We start from the raw sequence: 20228 nt of genomic DNA on the forward strand, positions 1-20228 counted from the left end.
ATATATATATATATATATATAATGTATTGGAAAATCCGAAATGCACGTGGCACGTAATATAAATAATTTAAGTTAATGTCAATACACACAGAGACACAAAAAAGAAACACTCACATTGGATAAATAAACTTGAAGCTATCGAAGCACTTCCGGCTTCTTCCTCACCATTCATTCTTCAGCTGACGAAGAAGCCGGAAGTGCTTCGATAGCTTCAAGTTTATTTATCCAATGTGAGTGTTTCTTTTTTGTGTCTCTGTGTGTATTGACATTAACTTAAATTATTTATATATATATATATATATATATATGAAAAAGAGGGGCGAAGGCGTTATTGTGAATAGAAAAGGCAAGTCCTCTAAGGTTGGGGAGGCTACCAGAATACTTCTTAAATACTCGATGCAAACCTACCTTAATCGATGGAATACTTCAATAATTATCAGTAAATAATGCGGAAGCAATTTAGATTTCATTGTCTTCTCACTTCTCTTTTGACTTAAATAGTCCACGGAAAACTACCTATACCTACTAGTAGGTACAATACCTACTTCAATAATTGATAGTCGATAATGCGAAAGCAATGGAGCTTTTGATTGAGGCCATACTTCTTTTTTGACGGCGTTTTTCTTGTCTTTGTTACTTTGGGGTAGAACTGGGGGTAACTAGAGGATACAATTTTGGGTAAACAAGGAAGAAAAAAAATGTTTTTTTTTTTTTAGATTTAATGAAAAGGAGTAGGTCTTATTGTGAATTCAAGAGGAAAGTTCGTCAAGGGAGAGGAGGCTGTCAGAAAACTTCTTAAGTACTCCATGGAAACCTACCTTAAACCGGCAGAATATTTCAATAATTGATAGTCGATAATACAAAGGCAATGGGGCTTTTATTTATTTATTAAATGTTAAATTAAATGTAAAAAAATTTATTTAAATAAAATTTAATAAATATATAATTAAAAATATTTATTAACACAGCCAAAATGGCCTTTACTTTGAATTCAAAACATAAAATCTCCAGCTTTAACAAATATAAACTATTTAAAAAGCTATAAAAAGGATATAAACAATAAAAAAGGGATTCAGTAGATGGCATTTCAAAGGTGCCTCTTGAATAATCTTATGGGCATTGAAAGATCCAGGGAAGGGTGAGTACTCGAAATGCCATTGAAGGAGGTAGGGAGTCTGTAAAAAAGTGATCTCTGAGAGAGAGAAAGACGGAATTTAGGTTGGTGTAGAAGGTGGTTACTACGGAAGGAGCGGAAGGGAATGTGGAGTGAAAAGAAAGGCAGCATATCTGAGGCTTGAAAACTATCTGAAACTTGGCATTGAAGGCATTGTAAATGAAGGAATTATCCTGGAAATTCCTACAGGAGGATAGTGGGACCAATGACAGGGCAGACATTACTTCAGAGCGAGAAGAATTACGGAGGAAAACGGTGTCGGGCTACTGAAATTTGAGGCCATACTTCTCTTTAGATGGCGTTTTTCTTTTCCTTGTTACTTTGGGGTAGAATTGGGGGTAACTAGAGGATACAATTTTGGGTAGACGAGGAAGAAAGAGAATGTGGTTTTTAGATTTAATGAAATGTTATAGACCTTGTTGTGAATTGAAGAGGGAAGTCGATGGAGGGACGGAAGGCTACCAGAATACTTCTATAATACCCCATGGAAACCTACATCTTAATCGGTGGAATACTTAAAAAAAACTACTCACCGGTCCTCTTCTCAGGGTCCCTGAACGTGACTTCGTCGAGCACGACCGCTTGGCTGCGTCCCTTGGAGTTGACGGCGAACACGGCCACCCGGAAGGACACGTCCGGCTCGAGGTCGGACAGCGTGAACGAGGGCCTGTCTGCAGTGATGGACATGAGCGGCCGACCACTCCCATCCTCCGGCTTCGGCTGCCGAGGCTGCGGCTGAGGGTGCCGTGAGGCGTCGTGGTGCTGCTCCGTTGCGGATGCCGCTGCCGTCGAGAAGGAAGCCGCACCCACGTCGGAGTCAGGGTTGTCGGGGTCGGGTGCGGCCGGGTGCAGAGGCACCACCACACCCGGGATGATCTCATCCAGCCCCTCGGCCTGCGAGTACAGCTCCAGAAGGAAGCGCTGAGGGAGGCCTCCGTCAAAGCCGGGAATGCAGCTCACCTCGACCGATGTGCTCGTCTGGTTGAAGAGGGTGCAGTTTCGGACTGGGAACGGCTTGCCTGTAGAAGCATAGATAAATATACTAGGTGAAATAATGCGTTTCCATGATTTTAAAAAAATTTACAGAAAAACCATTGGACATAACAACTTTTTCTGAGGCTATATCAAAGATAGAATCGTCACCACACCAATTCTCAAGCATACCGAGACTAGCCACGGTGATAACTTTACGGGAGTCACCCGCAATGCACAAATTAAGCAAAAAATCCACAAAGAAACATTCGTTCGCCAATTTCCACAAGGGAGAACGCCACCTCGGTTGCATAACTTACTCAAGCACTCGGCCGGAAGTCGAGGGATCCGGGTTCGAATCCCGGTCAAGGCGAATGATTTTTTTCTTTGTGGATTTTTCGCCCAATTCACCACACCAGTTGTTCACGTCGACGAACTGAAGGCTAGGTCATAAGCTGTTGTGGTTACTGTGATAGAACACATGTTACAAAACACCTGGCGGGAACTGGAATACCGCTTAGACATTCTCCGAGCTACTTATAGGGGAACACGTTGAAGTTTGCTAACGTAAGTTGTCTTTTAAAAAACTAGTAACAATAGCCTATGTAATATTATCAAATTTAAATTAATATGCCAAACAATTATACTGAATTACTTTTTTATAATATGGGCAAGACTTTATGCTCACCCCGAATATGCCATACGCTAGTAACTGTTCACAACTTTGCATTCATTCTCATACCCATCCTCCGAGACGTAAATCATCATTAAATAATTGAGGTCAAGGAAAAGAAACTGCTATCTAATCAACCAAGGAAGAATAAAACCATCACTCTAACGTCATCATCATCTCACCCAACAATAAAGAAGTAAAAGAAAAAGGACCAGAGAAAGTAAGCTGTGTAACAACGTTCAACAGAAATGCATCTATTAGAACATCAGAAATGGATAATTTACTCAAAAATCCTAGAGGACCCTTGGCACACTTGAGGCATTATGTTGTAAAACCACGACACTGGATATTTAACTTACCATGATTTCTCTCGTACTATCGTTTAATTAGCGCCTACCATAGTATCAATCATCATTTTAAAATATCATAACTTGATCAAGGTCTTTGATTCATCCCTCTAATAGTGAAATTTTACGTGTTGTTCGATTGGTGCTAGGAGAGTAATAGTAAAAAATTTGGAAAGATAAATAATCTTCCATGCTAGTATATCAGCTGCTACTTTAGGCTACTCCAGGCTAGCAGGGAGAAACTTAGTCTAAAATTATTTTCCTAAAGATAGAAGAGTTCATTAAGCATATTTTTACGATTGAAGCTTCATTACGACACAGGATAGTAACACTTTTTGCTCGTTCTGAGTCAATTTACGGTTACTTTTCTTCAATAAACTAGGCTAAAACCTATATTTTAATGGTGATATATCTAAGTTGAAATCATGGCTGAAGCCAATAACACAATATTGAGGGAATCAGAACTCTAAAGGCTATTATACTCTGTTCATTTTATCTCTGCGGGTGAGCTGGTGTTCCCAAAGTAAGTGGAGATGAGGGGAAGGAAAGTTTTTCGGCATATGACTTTGCCAATCAGCAAACAGTAGGCGTGGCTTCAGTCATTCGCTCTCAGACCTCCGCCGAATGAACATCGTGAATCTGCTCGTGGAGCAGTGTTGCCATACCTCACGCGTTCTCCTTGTACCTGACTAAATATGCCTTCCACCAATGGTGCCTCATTCAGCGCAGTAGCTGGAAATGTCACGGGCTTCTGTGAAAGGATAATCCCCAATGCCTTCCAAATGAGCAGGTATATTGTCTCGGCGCCGGGGCCAAAATACCTGTGGCCACCTATCATTCACACGTTTTCAGTGATGAAGTAGGGTGGCTATGTACATTTGGCAACGTTATGTTCGCTCCTCCTCTTTCTCGGTACTACCCCTCCCCTCTCAGGGAAGCCATTCGTGAGGGTCCGAACTCTCACGAAAGCTCAACCGCATGCATAAAGTGAACAGACTCTAGGATAGTATAGCAACCAAATTACTTGATTAATCAAACATAGAATATCCTTCGCTCTGCATAGGCTGAGTTAGTGAAGACTGAGCTCCTGAACCAGAGGCCCAGTAGTTAGGGGGAATTTGGAAAGGGTTCATTCCCATAATAATGAAAAACGTGGGTATTTTAGAGAGAGATGCATTAAATTAATCATTGAGAGGTTATGGAGATAAAATTCCTGGATCATCTTTCCTTCTTTCTTTGATATCAATGGCCATGCCAGAATTCTCATATGTGTGTTACAATATGAGTGGTTATTAGAGATTATACATAAAACCCTCATTTGCTGTAAGCTACTTTGAAAAAACCGTATTAAAATCCATGAAAATATTTACAAAAGATGAGGGACTGCTCAACCGTCAAGTGTGTAATTGCCGTAAGGGTATTCGTCATTGTGAATTCCCATGCAACGTGTAGACGTATGAAATTTACGCTGTAAAATTTTAAAAATCTTAAAATTCAAACTCTAGTACCATTCAGTAGTTTCTTGGGTGCATAATATGTTTAAAACTAAAACCCCACGCAAGCCGCATTTGAAACATTGTACTATTAACCCTGTAAATGGCTGAATATTGCTTATTTCCCGCTAAAAATGGATGAAAATCATTGAACTGACCAGCGGCGACCACTTGGTAGACGCAGGGCGCCCCTTGGTGTCCGACCGCGTTCTCCGCCCAGCACGAGAGGGTGCCGTAGTCTAGGTCGGAGGCGGGCGAGTAGCGGAGCAGCGAGGCGGAGCCGTTGCTGGAGAATCGGCCGGGGGCCACGTCCAGCGTCTCGCCCGAGTTGTTGAACTTCCAGCGGAAGGAGGTGGCCGGAGGGTCAGCCTCCACCTCGCACCAAATGTCAACCTCCTCGCTTCGAGACGCACCCACCACCAGGATCTTCTCGTGACGACAAACGGGAGCAACTGCAAGGTATAGAGGGAGAATGATACCAGATACATAGAATTTGTGTAAACAGGTTCAGAATTCATGGAAAATAAGGAAAGCTGCTGTGTGTACATTGGGGGAGTAAGATGGAGATCAAATGAGTGTATAGCTAGAGGAAGAGAAGCTTTAATATAAAGTAAAAGACGTTACGCAGCAGTATGAACGTAGGACAGGAAGAGGCTGGTAGACTGTGGGCCTTGGGAAAAAGAGTGGCAAGTATGGCATCAGTGCATTTTAGATGTGGACGTAGGTTCCGTACATCAATACATTGAAGTAAGGTTAGCATATCATAAGGCAATGGAAAGATGGTGGCTGAAGATTGGAGGAATGAGTTAGAAATCAAGTCAAGAATATAGATACCGGAAAAGAAGCTTATAATAAGAAGAAAAAGGTTTTGTGGAGCAGTTTGAGTCTAGAACTGAGGAAGAGACTCATGGTGAAATGCGGACCTTAGAAAAAGAGAAAAGGATAGCATCAATTTTTTTAAGATGGTGTAGATGTGGCTAGAGAGAATGAAATTCAAGGAGGTTGTAAATATACTGGAGGGGGCACCACTGGTTCCGAGCGTTGAGCGCAGTGTGGCAGGAATGGGGGTGCTTGGGTAGGATAGCCACGCCCACTTTGACCGAAACATTGATAATACCATAAGAGTCAATGCTAACTATTTGGTGAAATATTCTGTCATGATCGTTGTACGTTACAATAAACTATCACAAACGAACACAGTAAACCTTTTTCTATAAGTATGGTAAGGTTTCATGAAAAGATGCCTTGAATATCTTTTCCAAGGAAAATTTATTTGTCAAACACCACGGTTCCCCTGTGCAACTAGCTTAGCCAAAATAACATTTTATAAGTGTAAAATATCCATTCCCCTGCACTTCTACCGCTAGCTAATAAGTACAGCCAATGGAAATCTTACGAAAGCGTACCAGTAGCAATATTAGTACGAAAGTATGTTCAAGACGATATATTATCACCACAATATGGCTATGTGGACAGTTTAACATACACAGTAGTATGGCGAACAATCGGATAACGCAGACGGCAATCAGGAAGTAATCGTTGCATTTTCATTCTATAAATCAGAGACTATATAAGGAATAGAATACTTGATTATATATGTACACTGTTTGAGATCAAGTCCGAAAATCGTCAAAGCAAGATGGCGGAATTCTTACCACGCTTTAAACTCGAATACAGCGACTCCAGATATTTACAACCTCTTCGGTGAAATGGGAAATAGATAAAGCCAGAAATGAGAAGGTGTTGAGAATAGTTGGGGAGGAGAGAACATTGTTGACAAACGTACAAAACAGAAAAGGGGAATTGTGATGGGCATTATTAAAAGGGTAAGGGTGTTTTAAATATTACAGTAGTTGAGGAAACAGTGAAAGGCGGAAAGAGATGAGGGAGAAGAAGGCTGGAAATGAGAGACGATGTGAGGACAAACAGGAGTTAGAGGTAAACAAAGGAATAGGCCCGGGACAGTAGCAGGTGGAGATACCTTAGGAGTTTGGGGCCTACCAGTGGACAGATAACCAGTTAATGATGGCATTGAATTGCACAGGAAATTATTCCAATATTTAATGGGCTAAGAGATAAAATATTACCAAAAGATTTGTTATTGGAGCACAAATCCCACCATCATAGAGAGAAGTAAGAGTAACAGCTAATATGAAATGCATAAATACATGTATAAAGTGACTTATCCAAAACACTAATGTTTTATGGCCCAAATATTACACTACTTGAGACAGAGTCACAGTTATGATGAGATAGCCCACAGCTACTAGCAGGGTCTACTCTTAGCTTCAAAAAGCTGCACGACTGCAGCGGAGGAAGATTCATACAGTAAATGACGAATTATTATAGCTTCAATGAGCGTGCGGTATCATATTTTATATACGAGCAAAGAACTTTGAGAAAATGCTTTTCCAATGTTAACTGTTGAATTGAGTTTCCACCTTATAAAGCTATAAATCAGAACTTTCTCTTGGTCAAGATATGTGCATGAAGATAGTCCGTACCCACGCGGCTGAAAAATAAAGTAATGTGGGATTTTATGATGATTCAGGCAAAATTTATGGCAAAATTGCGTATTTTAACGAAAGCTGTGTCTTTTAAATAGCCTTCAAGAGAAAATTCAGGTTATTTGTTGGTAAAATTGTAAGATGTGGGATCAACAGTGGACCGTAAGATACGAGGAATGGAAAATTTAATTTGAGAGATTTTTTCGCTGAAAATTCGGTTTCTTAGGGATGAAAAAAAAGCTCAGGCGCAGAATCCATAGGGACTGAGGGGGCCCGAGCCACCTAAACAATTAGTTATAGGGGGAACGATAAGATGTGTCAGGCTTGTCATTTAATCGATAGTCCAGTTTTCAGGTTTCTAATTTTGATCTTATTACTCTTCCAAAATGCTAAAAAAAACTATAAAAATCACTATTTATAAAATTTCCCGGGGAAAGACCCCCAGTCTGGGCCCCCCAGTATTTTTTTTATAATTCGGCACCCCTGAAAGAAAGCGTTCCGCTGTGAATTCACACTCACACTTGACCCTGAAGTTCAGAGCGTTGCTGACACCTTCGCCTTCCGAGTTCACGGCAGCGCAAGTATACTGTCCTCCGCTGGCCCTCGTCACCTTCTGCAGAACAAGGGACTGGTTGCTCCGGATCACGCGCGCAGACATGTTGTGACTCAGAACTGCACCCTTTAGGAGAAGAAGACCATTCCCATTTATTGACACCGTTTTGAGTGGCAACGTCGCCACAGATTCCATTCCAAACCCATTCCTAGTGATAATATTCAAGTGGCCATCGCCTAAAGGAAACTTCTTGGTTGGAAAATTTGCAAAAAAAATTAATTTATATGATCTTAGGTTTTCGCGGCGTATCAGTTACAGAAAAGTCTCTCGGGTTTTCCACCGGTTGATGTCGTCTATGTCTCCCGACGTTTCGATCCGCGACTTGCTGATCATCCTCAGGGGATCTTCCGAATCATCCTCAGAAATCGCCTAAGGATGATCAGCAAGTCGCGGATCGAAACGTCGGGAGACATGGACGACATCAACCGGTGGAAAACCTGAGAAACTTTTCTGCAAAATTCATTGATATTCAAATAGAGAAACTGACATGATCCAGGGAGTCCCTGACCGATTTCATTAGCATTGATTATAGGCAAGTTTCTCGGCCATATCGTTTCTGGCAATATTATGGCTTCTCTGAAAAGTCAAAGAGTTCTACATAAAATAAAAGTATTCAGCACAGCATCCGGAAGTGTAGATATTTTGAATCACAACTCGCACTATTTCTCCACGAGCGATGTTCTCAAGTCAAGCAGTTTGATAATAAAATTTGATGCCATATTACTATATTGCATATGCATAGAAGAAAACAATTGATACAGTATTTTTCCAAAACGTTTATAGAAAATGAAGACAAACCGGAAAACGAAACAGTAGTAAATTGGATACACGATTGTCTGAATGTTCATTAGCAGAAAGCAGTTCTTGATGGAATTAGCTCTGATCTGACAGCAGGTGTTCCAAAAGACACAGTAATCGGCCTTTTTCGTTTATTATGCACTAATAACTGATATCTGATCCCAAAGTAGCAGGAAAATGCGTTTATTTGTTAGCTAATCTGTCATGCATCGCAAAAATAAGGAACAAATTCTTTATCGCATCTGAACTATTTTCATGTTAGGAAGTAAGAGTGAGGATTAGAACTTAATGTAAAATGCACGATGGTACATATTTCGCATTGGTAGCCCAACTATACCAATGGAAATGTTGTGAATTTAATCAACATAAAGGCAACGAATGAAATGAAATATTTTGGAGTAATGATAACTTCAAACCTATTGCGAGAAAAATGTATAAAAACTGTTTTCGTCACTACCTTGAAGAGGCTAGGACTGGACAAGCGTGTTGTGGCAAGGTTTTCGGATGAAATATTAAAAGAGGTGGTGTTGCACTCGTCCGGCCACACTTTGAATATATAGCGAGTAAACGGAGTGCAGATAATACACAGCCAGGCTTAGCCTGTTGATTTGATAAAATAAAGCGGAAATATTCGCGGCTTCCCAAAAAATGCTTAGAGCTAACAAGAAGCGTTAAGGCCGTTTTACACGGGGCATGGAATTGCGCAGGTTAGAGCTGCATTAATTTCTAAAATGGCGTGGAATTGCGCGAATGCATGAACGGAATTAGAACAGGGGCTATTTTGCCGTCTCGCATCCACGCATTCTCATACGTGTTCTAGCAATCCACCGCTTTACACGACGCAATTTTGATTGCGCTTTCGAACGTACGTCAGATTACACAATTTCGTGTACCATGCAAAACGCCCTTTATACAGCGTTTACTTGAATCAGCTGGAGATTCGGAGGCTATGCGACAGGATTAGATTTCTCGAGAAATTAATAGCAGAGATCTTTCGGGATGACACGTAGAGAATCATCTTATATCCTCACGATATTCCCATGCCCGAGAGAAGAGATACGATAAAGATATAATTTTCTGAACGGTTAAGTACAGGAATTCGTATTTCAAAAGGACTGAAAATCAGCGTTTCGTATTGAAGAGTTATTTATTGCAGAGCCAAACTGAGATTCCCATACCTGGAATCGTTTCCCGTAAATATGAGAAAATGTGTCACCACCGTTTGCATGACGTCGACTGGAATTTTCGCGTTAAATGCCTAATGAAAAATGAGAAATAACCCGTTTGGTATAATAAGCGGAAAACATGCCAAGCATTCCATAACATTCCCGAGCATAATTTTCGGTTTAATGTTATTCCGATTCTAATTAATAAAGAAGAATTTGAATATCCCAGTCAAAATTTCGAAAAATAACTAATTCCCATTAATTTTCGATTAATCTACGTAACATTAAAAATCTCTTTCAGAAGCTACTAAAATCTTCCCAGAAAACATTTATGGAGTGAAATTTTTAGTACTTAGTCATGAATACATATAATCATACAAATCATCATCAAAAATAGGACAACAGAAAATATAAAATTATCAATCATAGTAAAAATAAATTGTAAATATTGGATATAATATTAAATTTAAGGTCACATAAATGCAAATCAATACAGTTCAATGAGCACTTCTCTGCGACAAACTTGACAAGGTAAAGATTCATTCGTATTCCCAAAACGCTTTGAATGGCATGACATTTTCGTTGAAAGCAAATGATTCCTACGTACTAAATATTATAAATCAGAGTCATAAATAAATACATTTATGCAGCACTTGGACTAATTATTATAAAAATTAATACAACTAAAAACACAATACTCTAACATCACAGACACTCATACGTCGTAGAAAATGCGCCATAAATTGACGAACATTTCCACCTAGTCTCTCAATATCAAAGCCTACTCATTATGTGCGGTCATCGTGTCGCTGATGCGGGACATATAGAACATCTGTCATCTAAACTTGAGAGCTTCGTAAATATGCGTGTGAAGTTTCATACTTGTATGCCTTAAAGTTTAATAAATATATGCATTCGAAATACGTATATCCTTTTTGTAAATTAAACTGCTTAATTCACTGCTTAAACACTCTACATTTTAGTGATCAAAAATGAAAATTTTAATTTCCATGGTCGTTGATCGTAAGGTACTTTAAGTAGCATAAACTTCATCCACAGGTGTAAATATTTGGTAGAACATATTTGTGAATGGCAAAAGTGCCTGAATCAAGCAGTTTAATTGTTATTTAATGCAATGGCATTTTAAAAAATTAAGGTGCTATTTTTATGCCAAGACTGCCTCCTTGAGAAAATATTAGCATCGATTGCATCAGGTACCCGAGCAAAATCTAAAATAATTGTAAGCGTACTTTTTCCAAGATATGATTTTGACAGTGATAGTGATTGAGCCCGGTAACATTTATTCAACACTCTACCCGTCACTACTGTTAAGCTATATGTTCTGTAAAAATTTATTGACACAACTGCAGTTGACTGTGAAACATTTCTGGTGATTAAAAAAGAAAAATAGAGGGTGTGCTTAAGCAGTATGGCTCGTATCGCGAATTCATTTCCACCGGAAATATCTCAATTCAGTCCCGCAATAGTTCTCGACGACCGAGGCGGAAAATTCAATTAAGATGTCGATGAACCCATTTCGCGGAGTCGCGCATTACGACCGACCACCGCCAAAGCACCCTCCCAGAATATCAACGGAGCGCGAGTTCGAGTAATGAATTCGCGGTGGCCAACGTGCCAACTGCGTCGGAGAACTGCGCCGCACCCCCCGGCCTCGTCATGAAAGTCTCTCGCGAACTATGTGGCGAGCGTAGTCTCCGAGAATGTAGAAACCGGAACAACCGAATTTCGATTGTCATCTGTTTGCAATTAGTAGTGCCTCATTCTAATTACGATTGTTCCAGCGATTGTCGGAACATTCGTGCATTCACACGACGATTGTTAAAACCTGTGCGGCCCACTAGTGCTGACATCTAAAGTGAACGGGAAATTGACGGTAAGCAAAGCTGTTGAGGTATGCAGGGACAAGACGTTACTGTGTTCAACGTGTATTTACCGAGTTATTTTTCTTCCGCCCATATTCTTCCTTCCTAGAACAAATTTATGAAAAAAATAGAGCTTCACGAACTTTTCATCTTTCTCTTGTCGCTTCCGTTTCCGGTCTCCCAGCGCCTCACCATCGCAAATCGGCAGCGTTCGGAACTACGTCAACTATAGTCAGGACATCATTCACACGGCTAGTTCGGCCAACTGTTGTTAGGACGATCGCTCGGACAATCGTAATGTGAACGAGGCATAGGCCTATTTTTGTGTTTGACGTTTATGTCCTTCAGCAGGCAGAGAATTGCGTTATTAAAGGAGGCGTTCGGATATCTGGAAATACTTTATGCTGCCACTCTTCCTTCACCATGTCCAACACTTCAACGTTTCTCTCTAAGCGCTGCACTACAGATCAGAGTACTCAAAACATTTTTTTCAAACTCTAAAAGAACTAAAGCACTGCAGGAGCAAGTGACTTTGTACGCAGTCACGCGCACGGGTGCAAAGTTAAATACACCAGCGGATAGAGTTCGCCATGAAAAAACATTTGACTCAGCCGGGATTCGAACACGGATCTCCCGATTGCCAGTCATGTGTGTTAGCCAGTTACAACACCAAGCCATTTCTCAAAGCGAACTTAGGGATAACACACATGACCGGCAATTGGGAGATCCGTGTTCGAATCCCGGCTGAATTAAATGTTTTTTCACGGCGAACTTCATCCGTTGGTGTTGGACATGGTGAAGGAAGAGTGGCAGCTTCCGGATGAGATGAGAAGAAATTTGGTAGAATTTGCCATTTCTTTAATTTGTAGGTGCGCTTAGAAATATTTTCATTTAAAAACAACCTGGAAAACTGCTTAAGTAAGGAATCACTTTTAGGATGATGATCCCTACAAATTAGTTTCTAACCGATTAGGCCCACATTCCAGATTCATCTCTCTAATCAATCATGAGATCGCGCACTTAATGCGATGCTCACGCCACCCGAAGCGAACCTCTTCCCTCGCCACCGTTGCTTCCGAAATCCACTGGAACCCAATGCTACCTCACTCACTTTTTCCCCACGCGAGGCGCGGGAGAGGCATTTCAGATGGCATTCTAATGGCAGAGTTCAATAGGGTGGTTTCCTATTGTTTTTTTATCTCCCAAATGGAAAGATCATTACTCCTGGAGTACGCATTTCACACTTTTAGATTTTAAATGACGATATCTATTTTTAGCGATTAAATGAAAAGTGAATATTTTCAAGCGCGCGAAAACGCGACGGCTAAGTATGAATGACGGGAAAAGCCCGTGTGACGTCATTCTGGTCCCGCTGCCGCAAAGTGAGGTGACCTTGGGGCGAGGATATGTGCGCCGCTGAGATGCAGGCAACTAGCAGGTAGCAGAGTACCCTGCTGTCAGGTAGCGCTAGGCTTAAAAAAGGATTATTAATACCTTATCAAACGCAGGAAACTTTCCGACCATGGGCAGTTTTAATAGGTGATTATTAAGAGGTGTGTCCCTTAGCTCTGTTCCTCATGCATGCATTGGTAATCTCAGACGGTGTAAAACTCCTATCTACTCGTATAGAAACTAGGTCCCTGTGACGTCACGTAGAGTGGAATCGCATGGGTGCCAATCTGGCCTTTTTAAATTGTGGATAAAATTGACCATTGCCATTCGTCTAAACTGGGATATCTAAAACCAAATAATTTGTATATTATGTATACACGAACGGTGGGTAACGAATCAATCAATCGCAATCAATGCCTTTCGTTATCTTTGATGAAGGAAACTACCCTATTAAGTTTTATATTGTGTCTCGCGCCTCATTTAACTCGTCACCTGAATATCATTTGAAATATTCATGCTTAAGGGAAAGTATTATAGTTGTGTAATTAATGAAATTAATTAATAACGTAATTTTATGTTAAAAAAGTTTGGTCACTTCATAAATTTTTCTAATGGCAGAGTTAGAGAACTTTAGCAAGGTACATTTCATGGGCCACCTCTCTCCCATTTAAAATATGAATGCATGATAGTATTCTTGCGAAAAATATCCATAAAAACGGTAAGCAAAACATATTCTCATCTACGTGTTCCATATTACGACGCGACGGGTTTATTATCAATAATGAATTATACCGATTAAGGTAGGTTTTCATGGAATACTAAAGAAGTTCTGTCTAAATCTGGGAGCCTCCTTTAGTTTCACCAAGGTCTCCTTCAATTCAATGTAAGACCTACATCCTTTCATTCTATTTAAAAATCGCCTTCTCTTCCTTCCTCTCCCTCATTTACCTAACATTTTACCCTCTAACACTGTTTTCAACGTCCCCTTCCCGCAAAGTACTCGCTTCATCCATACCTTCTGTCTCCTCCGTATCTCATCCAAAAGCTACCTCCTCTCAACCACCATATCAAGCACTTCGTTGTTCGTCCTCCGTTTCGTGCGCTTCACTTTCAGTTTAGGACGTACTCACTGAATTAAACATCATTCCAGCCAGTTAATCTTTGTTTATTTCCATTGATGTAGCATTCCAAATACTGTAATGCGAAAGATTTCAATATATACTCACGTCGTGTATCCATGAGAGTCTCCTCCAGGGTGGGTTTGCTTGCACGTGACATTCGAAGTAGACGTCATCGCCCTCCTTGATGTCGTCCGGGTTCAAGGTGCTACCCAGCCGCAGCGACACGATCGGCGGATCTGAAAAACACAAATCATCTTATAATCCAGTCATCCTGACAAGGAGACATCGTGAGGGCGATGTTCGGAATCTAAAGGTCGACGTTATGTTCTGAATAGTGAAGGCTATTCGGGTTCTCCACCGGGTAATCTCCTCCATGGCTGCCGACGTTTCGGGGTACGAGTTGTACTCCATATTCAGGGCTGAGTGTCATTTCTCGGAAGGTGCTCGTCTTATATAGCGTGCCGGGATGTCAGGTTCCCTCTGATTGGCCCTTGGTTATAGCCAATCGGATTTTATTCAATACGGGTTTCCATATGTTACTAAGGGAGTAACTGCCATCTCTGTTGAAGTTTTTGTCAGTTAGCCGGATCTCTATGGCCTCCTTCGTAATTCTTTCCCAAAAAATAAAATCCGATTGGCTAATTGGCCGGGCCGATCTTTTATGTTCTGAATCTATACAGGAAATGCAGCATCATAATTCACAGCGTCCGGCGATATCTGGTGGAAGTGTTTTATATCCATGAGAATAAACTAAAACGGTAACCTTCCACACAATTTTATTTACTTAAGTACCGACCCGGTTTCGACACGTAGTGTCATTATCAAGGTACCAATTTGGCTTTCCAAGTTCTATATAAACCGTCCAGCAAGAGAAAGGTGGCATCCTAAGAGCAGCCTAGTGATGGTTATTTATTTCATAGTTTGCGTGTGTTTTAGACATGGTGTCGAAAGAGAGAAAGAGAAAGAGTAAATGTGGTATGGGAGGAATTTGTTTTAATCGAATTGTTGAGCGGGAGAGGAGGAGTCGCTGTTTTTCTTCGGAAGACGGGGAATGGGGTCGTATTTATTTATTGTCATTGGCGCATCTGTGCCTTTTAATATCAGCATTCGAGGTGATTGCCTTGAATTGGCGTAGTCACTGTGGAGTAGGGTGGTGCGAAAAAACTCAAGTTCCAAATTTCGTGTCGTAATAGAGCGGAAAAGTTGTGATACGTTAGTACAAGAAAAACAAAAAAAGAATTATTAAAATCGGACGTCATCTTCCGATCCCGCAAAGCACCTGAAAAAATGACAAAAATGAAAAATATTGTTTTTTTTTCGTAGTAAAAAAATTAAATTAAATTAATATCTTTTAACGTTGTAGCAAAAAATGATTACAAATAGCATAGGTTATTATTTATATATGCATATTTATGGTTTTTAACTGTTATTACCGATGGCAAAAGATCATTAAAAATGTATAAATTTTGCAATATAGCCGGTTTTTCAGTGTTGTGTCATAATAACTTAATGTAATATTTTAGTCTAAAATACATGTTTAATTATGCAGCTCTTCCTTTGTTCATATATGATTTAATAATATTTAAACAACCCAGAACTCACCGCGGAGAGGTGGCTGCACTTTGAGTTCTACCCACACCCTCCATCCATCCAACCAATGAAGGTTACTGCTTCTACAATATTTAAATTTTTTGTCCTTTTAAATTTTAACTTTTGAAAACTACTTTGTACTGCGATTTAGTGGTAAGGTCTGGCATAACGGACCTTGATTTGAATTAGCCCTAATAAATCCATCTCTGGATCGATAGCCACAAAGCTTAAGGGATACCTCCGTTACCAATTCCACACACGGCTCCATTGCTTGCGGGTGATATGGGAAGTTATAACATCCCAATCTTGTTTATCGCCAGATTCAATGAAGGAAGCTATTTCTTCATTAGTAATTATTCTCATAAAAAGAGGTGGAGTAGATAGTTTGACTACATTCCAGTCAATCAATTCTATATGGTCAGTTATTTCGAAGTTAATGGTAGGAGTAATGAAGTTTACGATAGGTTTGCCCTTTGGTTAAGTCTGTCTGGCTTTAAATACTCTTTTTAGCCCTAGCTCTCTAATGTGCCTTCTGTAATCAAAAACATCGCCATCAATACATTCTCTTCGTGATCAAAATTAGAGTTCCGTTCAATAACAGAGAAAACTACTTTTTTTTTAATATCCAGGTAGGTATCGAGAGGTTTCCTTTGCTCTGTTCACACGAGCCATCTAGCATGTGAAAATGGTCCAGTATCCCGGTTTGCTAAGTCATTTGGAAAGTCGCCACTTGTGATTGCTTGACTAATATCTATAAGGTATCTTTGGTCCTTGCTCAAAATTTATCTATCAACTTGTAGAATTTCACATTCAATTGTTTGAGAATGCAGTTTGGAAGCTTTCCATAACCATTCATATTAGTCCAATTGGCCCACTAAATGATTTTTGGCCACTTGTTTCACCATATAAAAACTGAAAAATATGACAAAAGTAATGCAATGAAATGAAGTAACCCAACTGCCCATTGCAGCGGGTATCATTGGTGTTTTACGAGCTTTCGAATAGTGCAACCTTTCCATATAATGTTGATGCTCGCGCCATCACAGCAAACTAACTCTAAGAACTCTAATGATACTCCTTGATCAGAGAGATAAGATAGTATGGAGACCACTATATCTTTAGCAGACCCGGAGCTTGGAGAAACATAACTCAAATACACAAAAGCCGGTTCTTTTAGTAGAGAATGGTGTTCCGCTATAACTGTCCGACAGTACTCCTTCGATTCAATAATTTCTATTACTCTGGTATTGTCTACCCTTCCGTCAAAGTATAGCCGTGTAGCTCACCTAAATCAAGATGGATTTGCTGTAAATCACTTATAATATTTCTCTTTTCCCTTCTAATTCTACATCGGTCAATGAACTTAGAAGTATATTCTTCAGTTATAACACCAATGTCTACAAGTACACTTGATGCTATAGCAGCAGCTGTACGGTGAGACACCCCGTATTGATCACAATGAAAAGCTGTACTTTGGAATTTTACCCTCATTTGCCATGGTGATTTATATTTTTTTGGATGTACTAGGCATGTAATCTTCCTAGTCAACAAATTTCTCCTTGATTGTTGAACTTTGCGTTGCGTCATTTAAAACCTCAACATCTTCACTTTCGGCTTCAATAGGGTTAACATGCTGCCTTTTTAAAGTAAAGTGTAATTTTGCCTTTCAGTTCTAATGGTCAGTTTTATTGTCATTTTTGAACTAAAGAGCTAATTAAAACTTCACCAAATTTATCCTCAAGTAATTATTACAAAACTGAAAAATAGGCGAAATTGCAAAATTTATACAATTTTAATGATCTTGTGTGATCGGTAATAACAGTTAAAAGCCATAAATATGCATATATAAATAATAACCTATGCTATTTGTAATAATTTTTTGCTACAGCGTTAAAAGGTATTAATTTAATTTAATTTTTTTACTACGAAAAAAAACAATTTTTTTCATTTTTGCCATTTTTTCAGGTGCTTTGCGGGATCGGAAGATGACGTCCGATTTTAATAATTCTTTTTTTGTTTTTCTTGTACTAACGTATCGCAACTTTTCCGCACTATTACGATACGAAATTCGGAACTTGAGTTTTTTCGCACCACCCTACTGTGGAGTCCTCTCGGGGGGTTAATGGGGGGGATGGCGATGTTTGTTGTCCATCTCATATGGAGCTACGTATGGACACTATACATGGAGCATGTTTTTCTATGGTAGCGATACTTTGACGTTGACAGCAGCACAGAAGTCAAGAGTGGAAGAATTCAAAATGGGGTTTCACCTAAGAATGGTGAAGACAAAATGAAACGACCGAGCAAGTAAAATGGGAGTGTTAATAATACTCGTAAGAAAGAGAACTCTTCAAAAAATTTAAGGAGAAGACAACTTAGTCGACCTCATTATGAGATGTGATCGCCTGATGAAAACAATCGTAGAAGTACAGGTAGAAGGGAAGAAAGGCAAGGGACGGCCCCGAATGAGTTACTTAGGTTATAAAGGATGCTATATTGAGCAGGTTATTAAGGATGTAAAACAGAAGAAATACGTCACTATGAAAAGGCTATCGAATAGGAGAGGAGAATGGAGAGCTGCGTCAAACCCATCTTAGGATTGTTCACTGAAGATAATGATGACAGGCAATGTATGAAAACTATTATGGCTTTCTTCTCCATAGGCACGATTTTGGGAGTTAATACATGCATACATTTTTCGCGGTGTGACTGCCCTTGAGTAAGCATGTTATGCCAGCTACCTGTAAAGCCAAATACGTTGTCGAACGCGGTCTTTCATTTCAACAATGAGCGCCCTTTTCTCTCTTATAATTTAAGCAAAGAATTACTATACAGGTATTCGCGTATCTTCAATATCTAAACCTAATGCGTTGGGCAGGTTGTGAACCCGAAAAGGGAGAATAAAATCCCATAAATCGCGCCCTATGTTCTCATTCGGAGCATTAATAATTCATACAGAAAAATAAGGAAAATACTAATGTAACAACTGTCTTAAATGAATGAGCTTGGCTTGCAATAGTAATGCTGATGACGTATATTATATTTTAGTAAGAAATCTCCCCCTGCCAAACAATCCACATATTTCTACTAGGGTTCTATGTAGATATGTCTGCATATTTCTTTGGCTTTTAACTATTTAAGGTGGGAGCTTTCTGTGAAATCCAAAAGATCATTCAGCTACATTGACATATATAATTAATACACACCTAAATCACTATATTCCTATCGTAAATAAAATAAAAACTCTGTAATATTCCACCAGTTTAGTTTCAGGTACAGCTAATTTCGACGCAGCAAAGTCCTCTTCAATTACCTGAAAATTAAACTAGTTATGCCTGAAAATGAAGTGCTGGAATAAAACAAGTCTTTATTTTCATTTACGATAAAATGAACTTCCACAAGGTTAAGACTGAGACGATAGAGTTAAACTATGCTTTTTGTATCATTGATATTGACTACTTTGTTTAATGGATATTGAATGGATTCGGAGAAGAAATTTGTAATTTCTTTTCTTTGCTTTGACATGTTATCCTAGAGAATTAATACAAATATTTATTCATACATTTTATCCCAAGCATTGCCACCACAAATAACGCCGACTGGATTCCATGCCTTTAAGGTACGTTTAACTAGATCTGCAATCCAATCGCAGGAACAAAGACGGAATCACTGGATGCTGCGAAATTCACTCGCGTCACGTACCTACAACACGATTAGCGCCTTGCGGTTTACTGAAGTTGCAGAATCGTCGCAGTTAGCGGACTGGAAGCGAGGACAAAAGAAAAAGATTAAAAGAAAGAGGTACGAGCGACGACTTTGGAGATGCACCCAGCGAAAGACACCGCATTAACTCTCCTCGCGAGCAAAACAAAAGAAGGCGCGGAGGAGAAAGGAAATTGGAAAAGCGTTGAAGGAATTAAGGCGCAACTCGTTATGAGGATAAAGATCGCAGTTCAGGAGCATTTTCGGACACCGCAAGGTTTCAAAGTTTCAGTTGCTGGCTGTTTGACTGTCACGAATTTGCATCGCAGCACATGGATCGAGTCACGTTTGCATAGAACTCCTTCCTGACCTAAAACTCAAATGGAAATATGTATACTGGAGCGCATCTCTGCATGAGACGAAACATTTGAAAACAACAAAGACAGAATACCCCAGTAAGCCACCGTAGGATTTCAACTAGTAGCAGATGAAGTACAGTAATTTTAGACGATGCAGTCTCCAACGAGGCTAGAGTCACTTCTAGCATCCCTCAAGGTAGCGCCATAGGCCCATTCTTATTCCTACTTTATATAAACTACAATGGTGAAGTTGCACACAGTAAGCTGCAGTAAGATTATTTGCAAGTGACGCTGTAGTTTACCGGGAAATCCGTTCCAATAAAGATAGGGATAAACTAACGAACGACCTTGCTGCTATCCAAGCGTGGTGCGATGCATGGCAGTTAGAATTAAATTTGAAAAAAATGTGTAGTAATGAATTTTTGTAAAAAACATTAA

The 20228-nt window shown here is 39.7% G+C and overlaps 1 protein-coding gene across 1 annotated transcript in view; it reads right to left on the minus strand.

Moving 5' to 3' along the window:
- The window catches only part of LOC124168089, a 311034-nt gene that overhangs the window by 17926 nt on the left and 272880 nt on the right, over positions 1-20228 (minus strand). The window contains exons 8-11 of the mRNA XM_046546199.1: positions 14245-14375; positions 7686-7845; positions 4818-5111; positions 1708-2193 (exon numbers count right to left, since the gene is read on the minus strand). Coding sequence (XP_046402155.1) covers positions 1708-2193; positions 4818-5111; positions 7686-7845; positions 14245-14375 — 1071 coding nt within the window. The remainder of the gene's footprint in view (positions 1-1707; positions 2194-4817; positions 5112-7685; positions 7846-14244; positions 14376-20228) is intronic.

The sequence above is a fragment of the Ischnura elegans genome, chromosome 11 (genome assembly GCF_921293095.1).
Source record: "Ischnura elegans chromosome 11, ioIscEleg1.1, whole genome shotgun sequence".
In the NCBI taxonomy this organism is placed as follows: domain Eukaryota; kingdom Metazoa; phylum Arthropoda; class Insecta; order Odonata; family Coenagrionidae; genus Ischnura; species Ischnura elegans.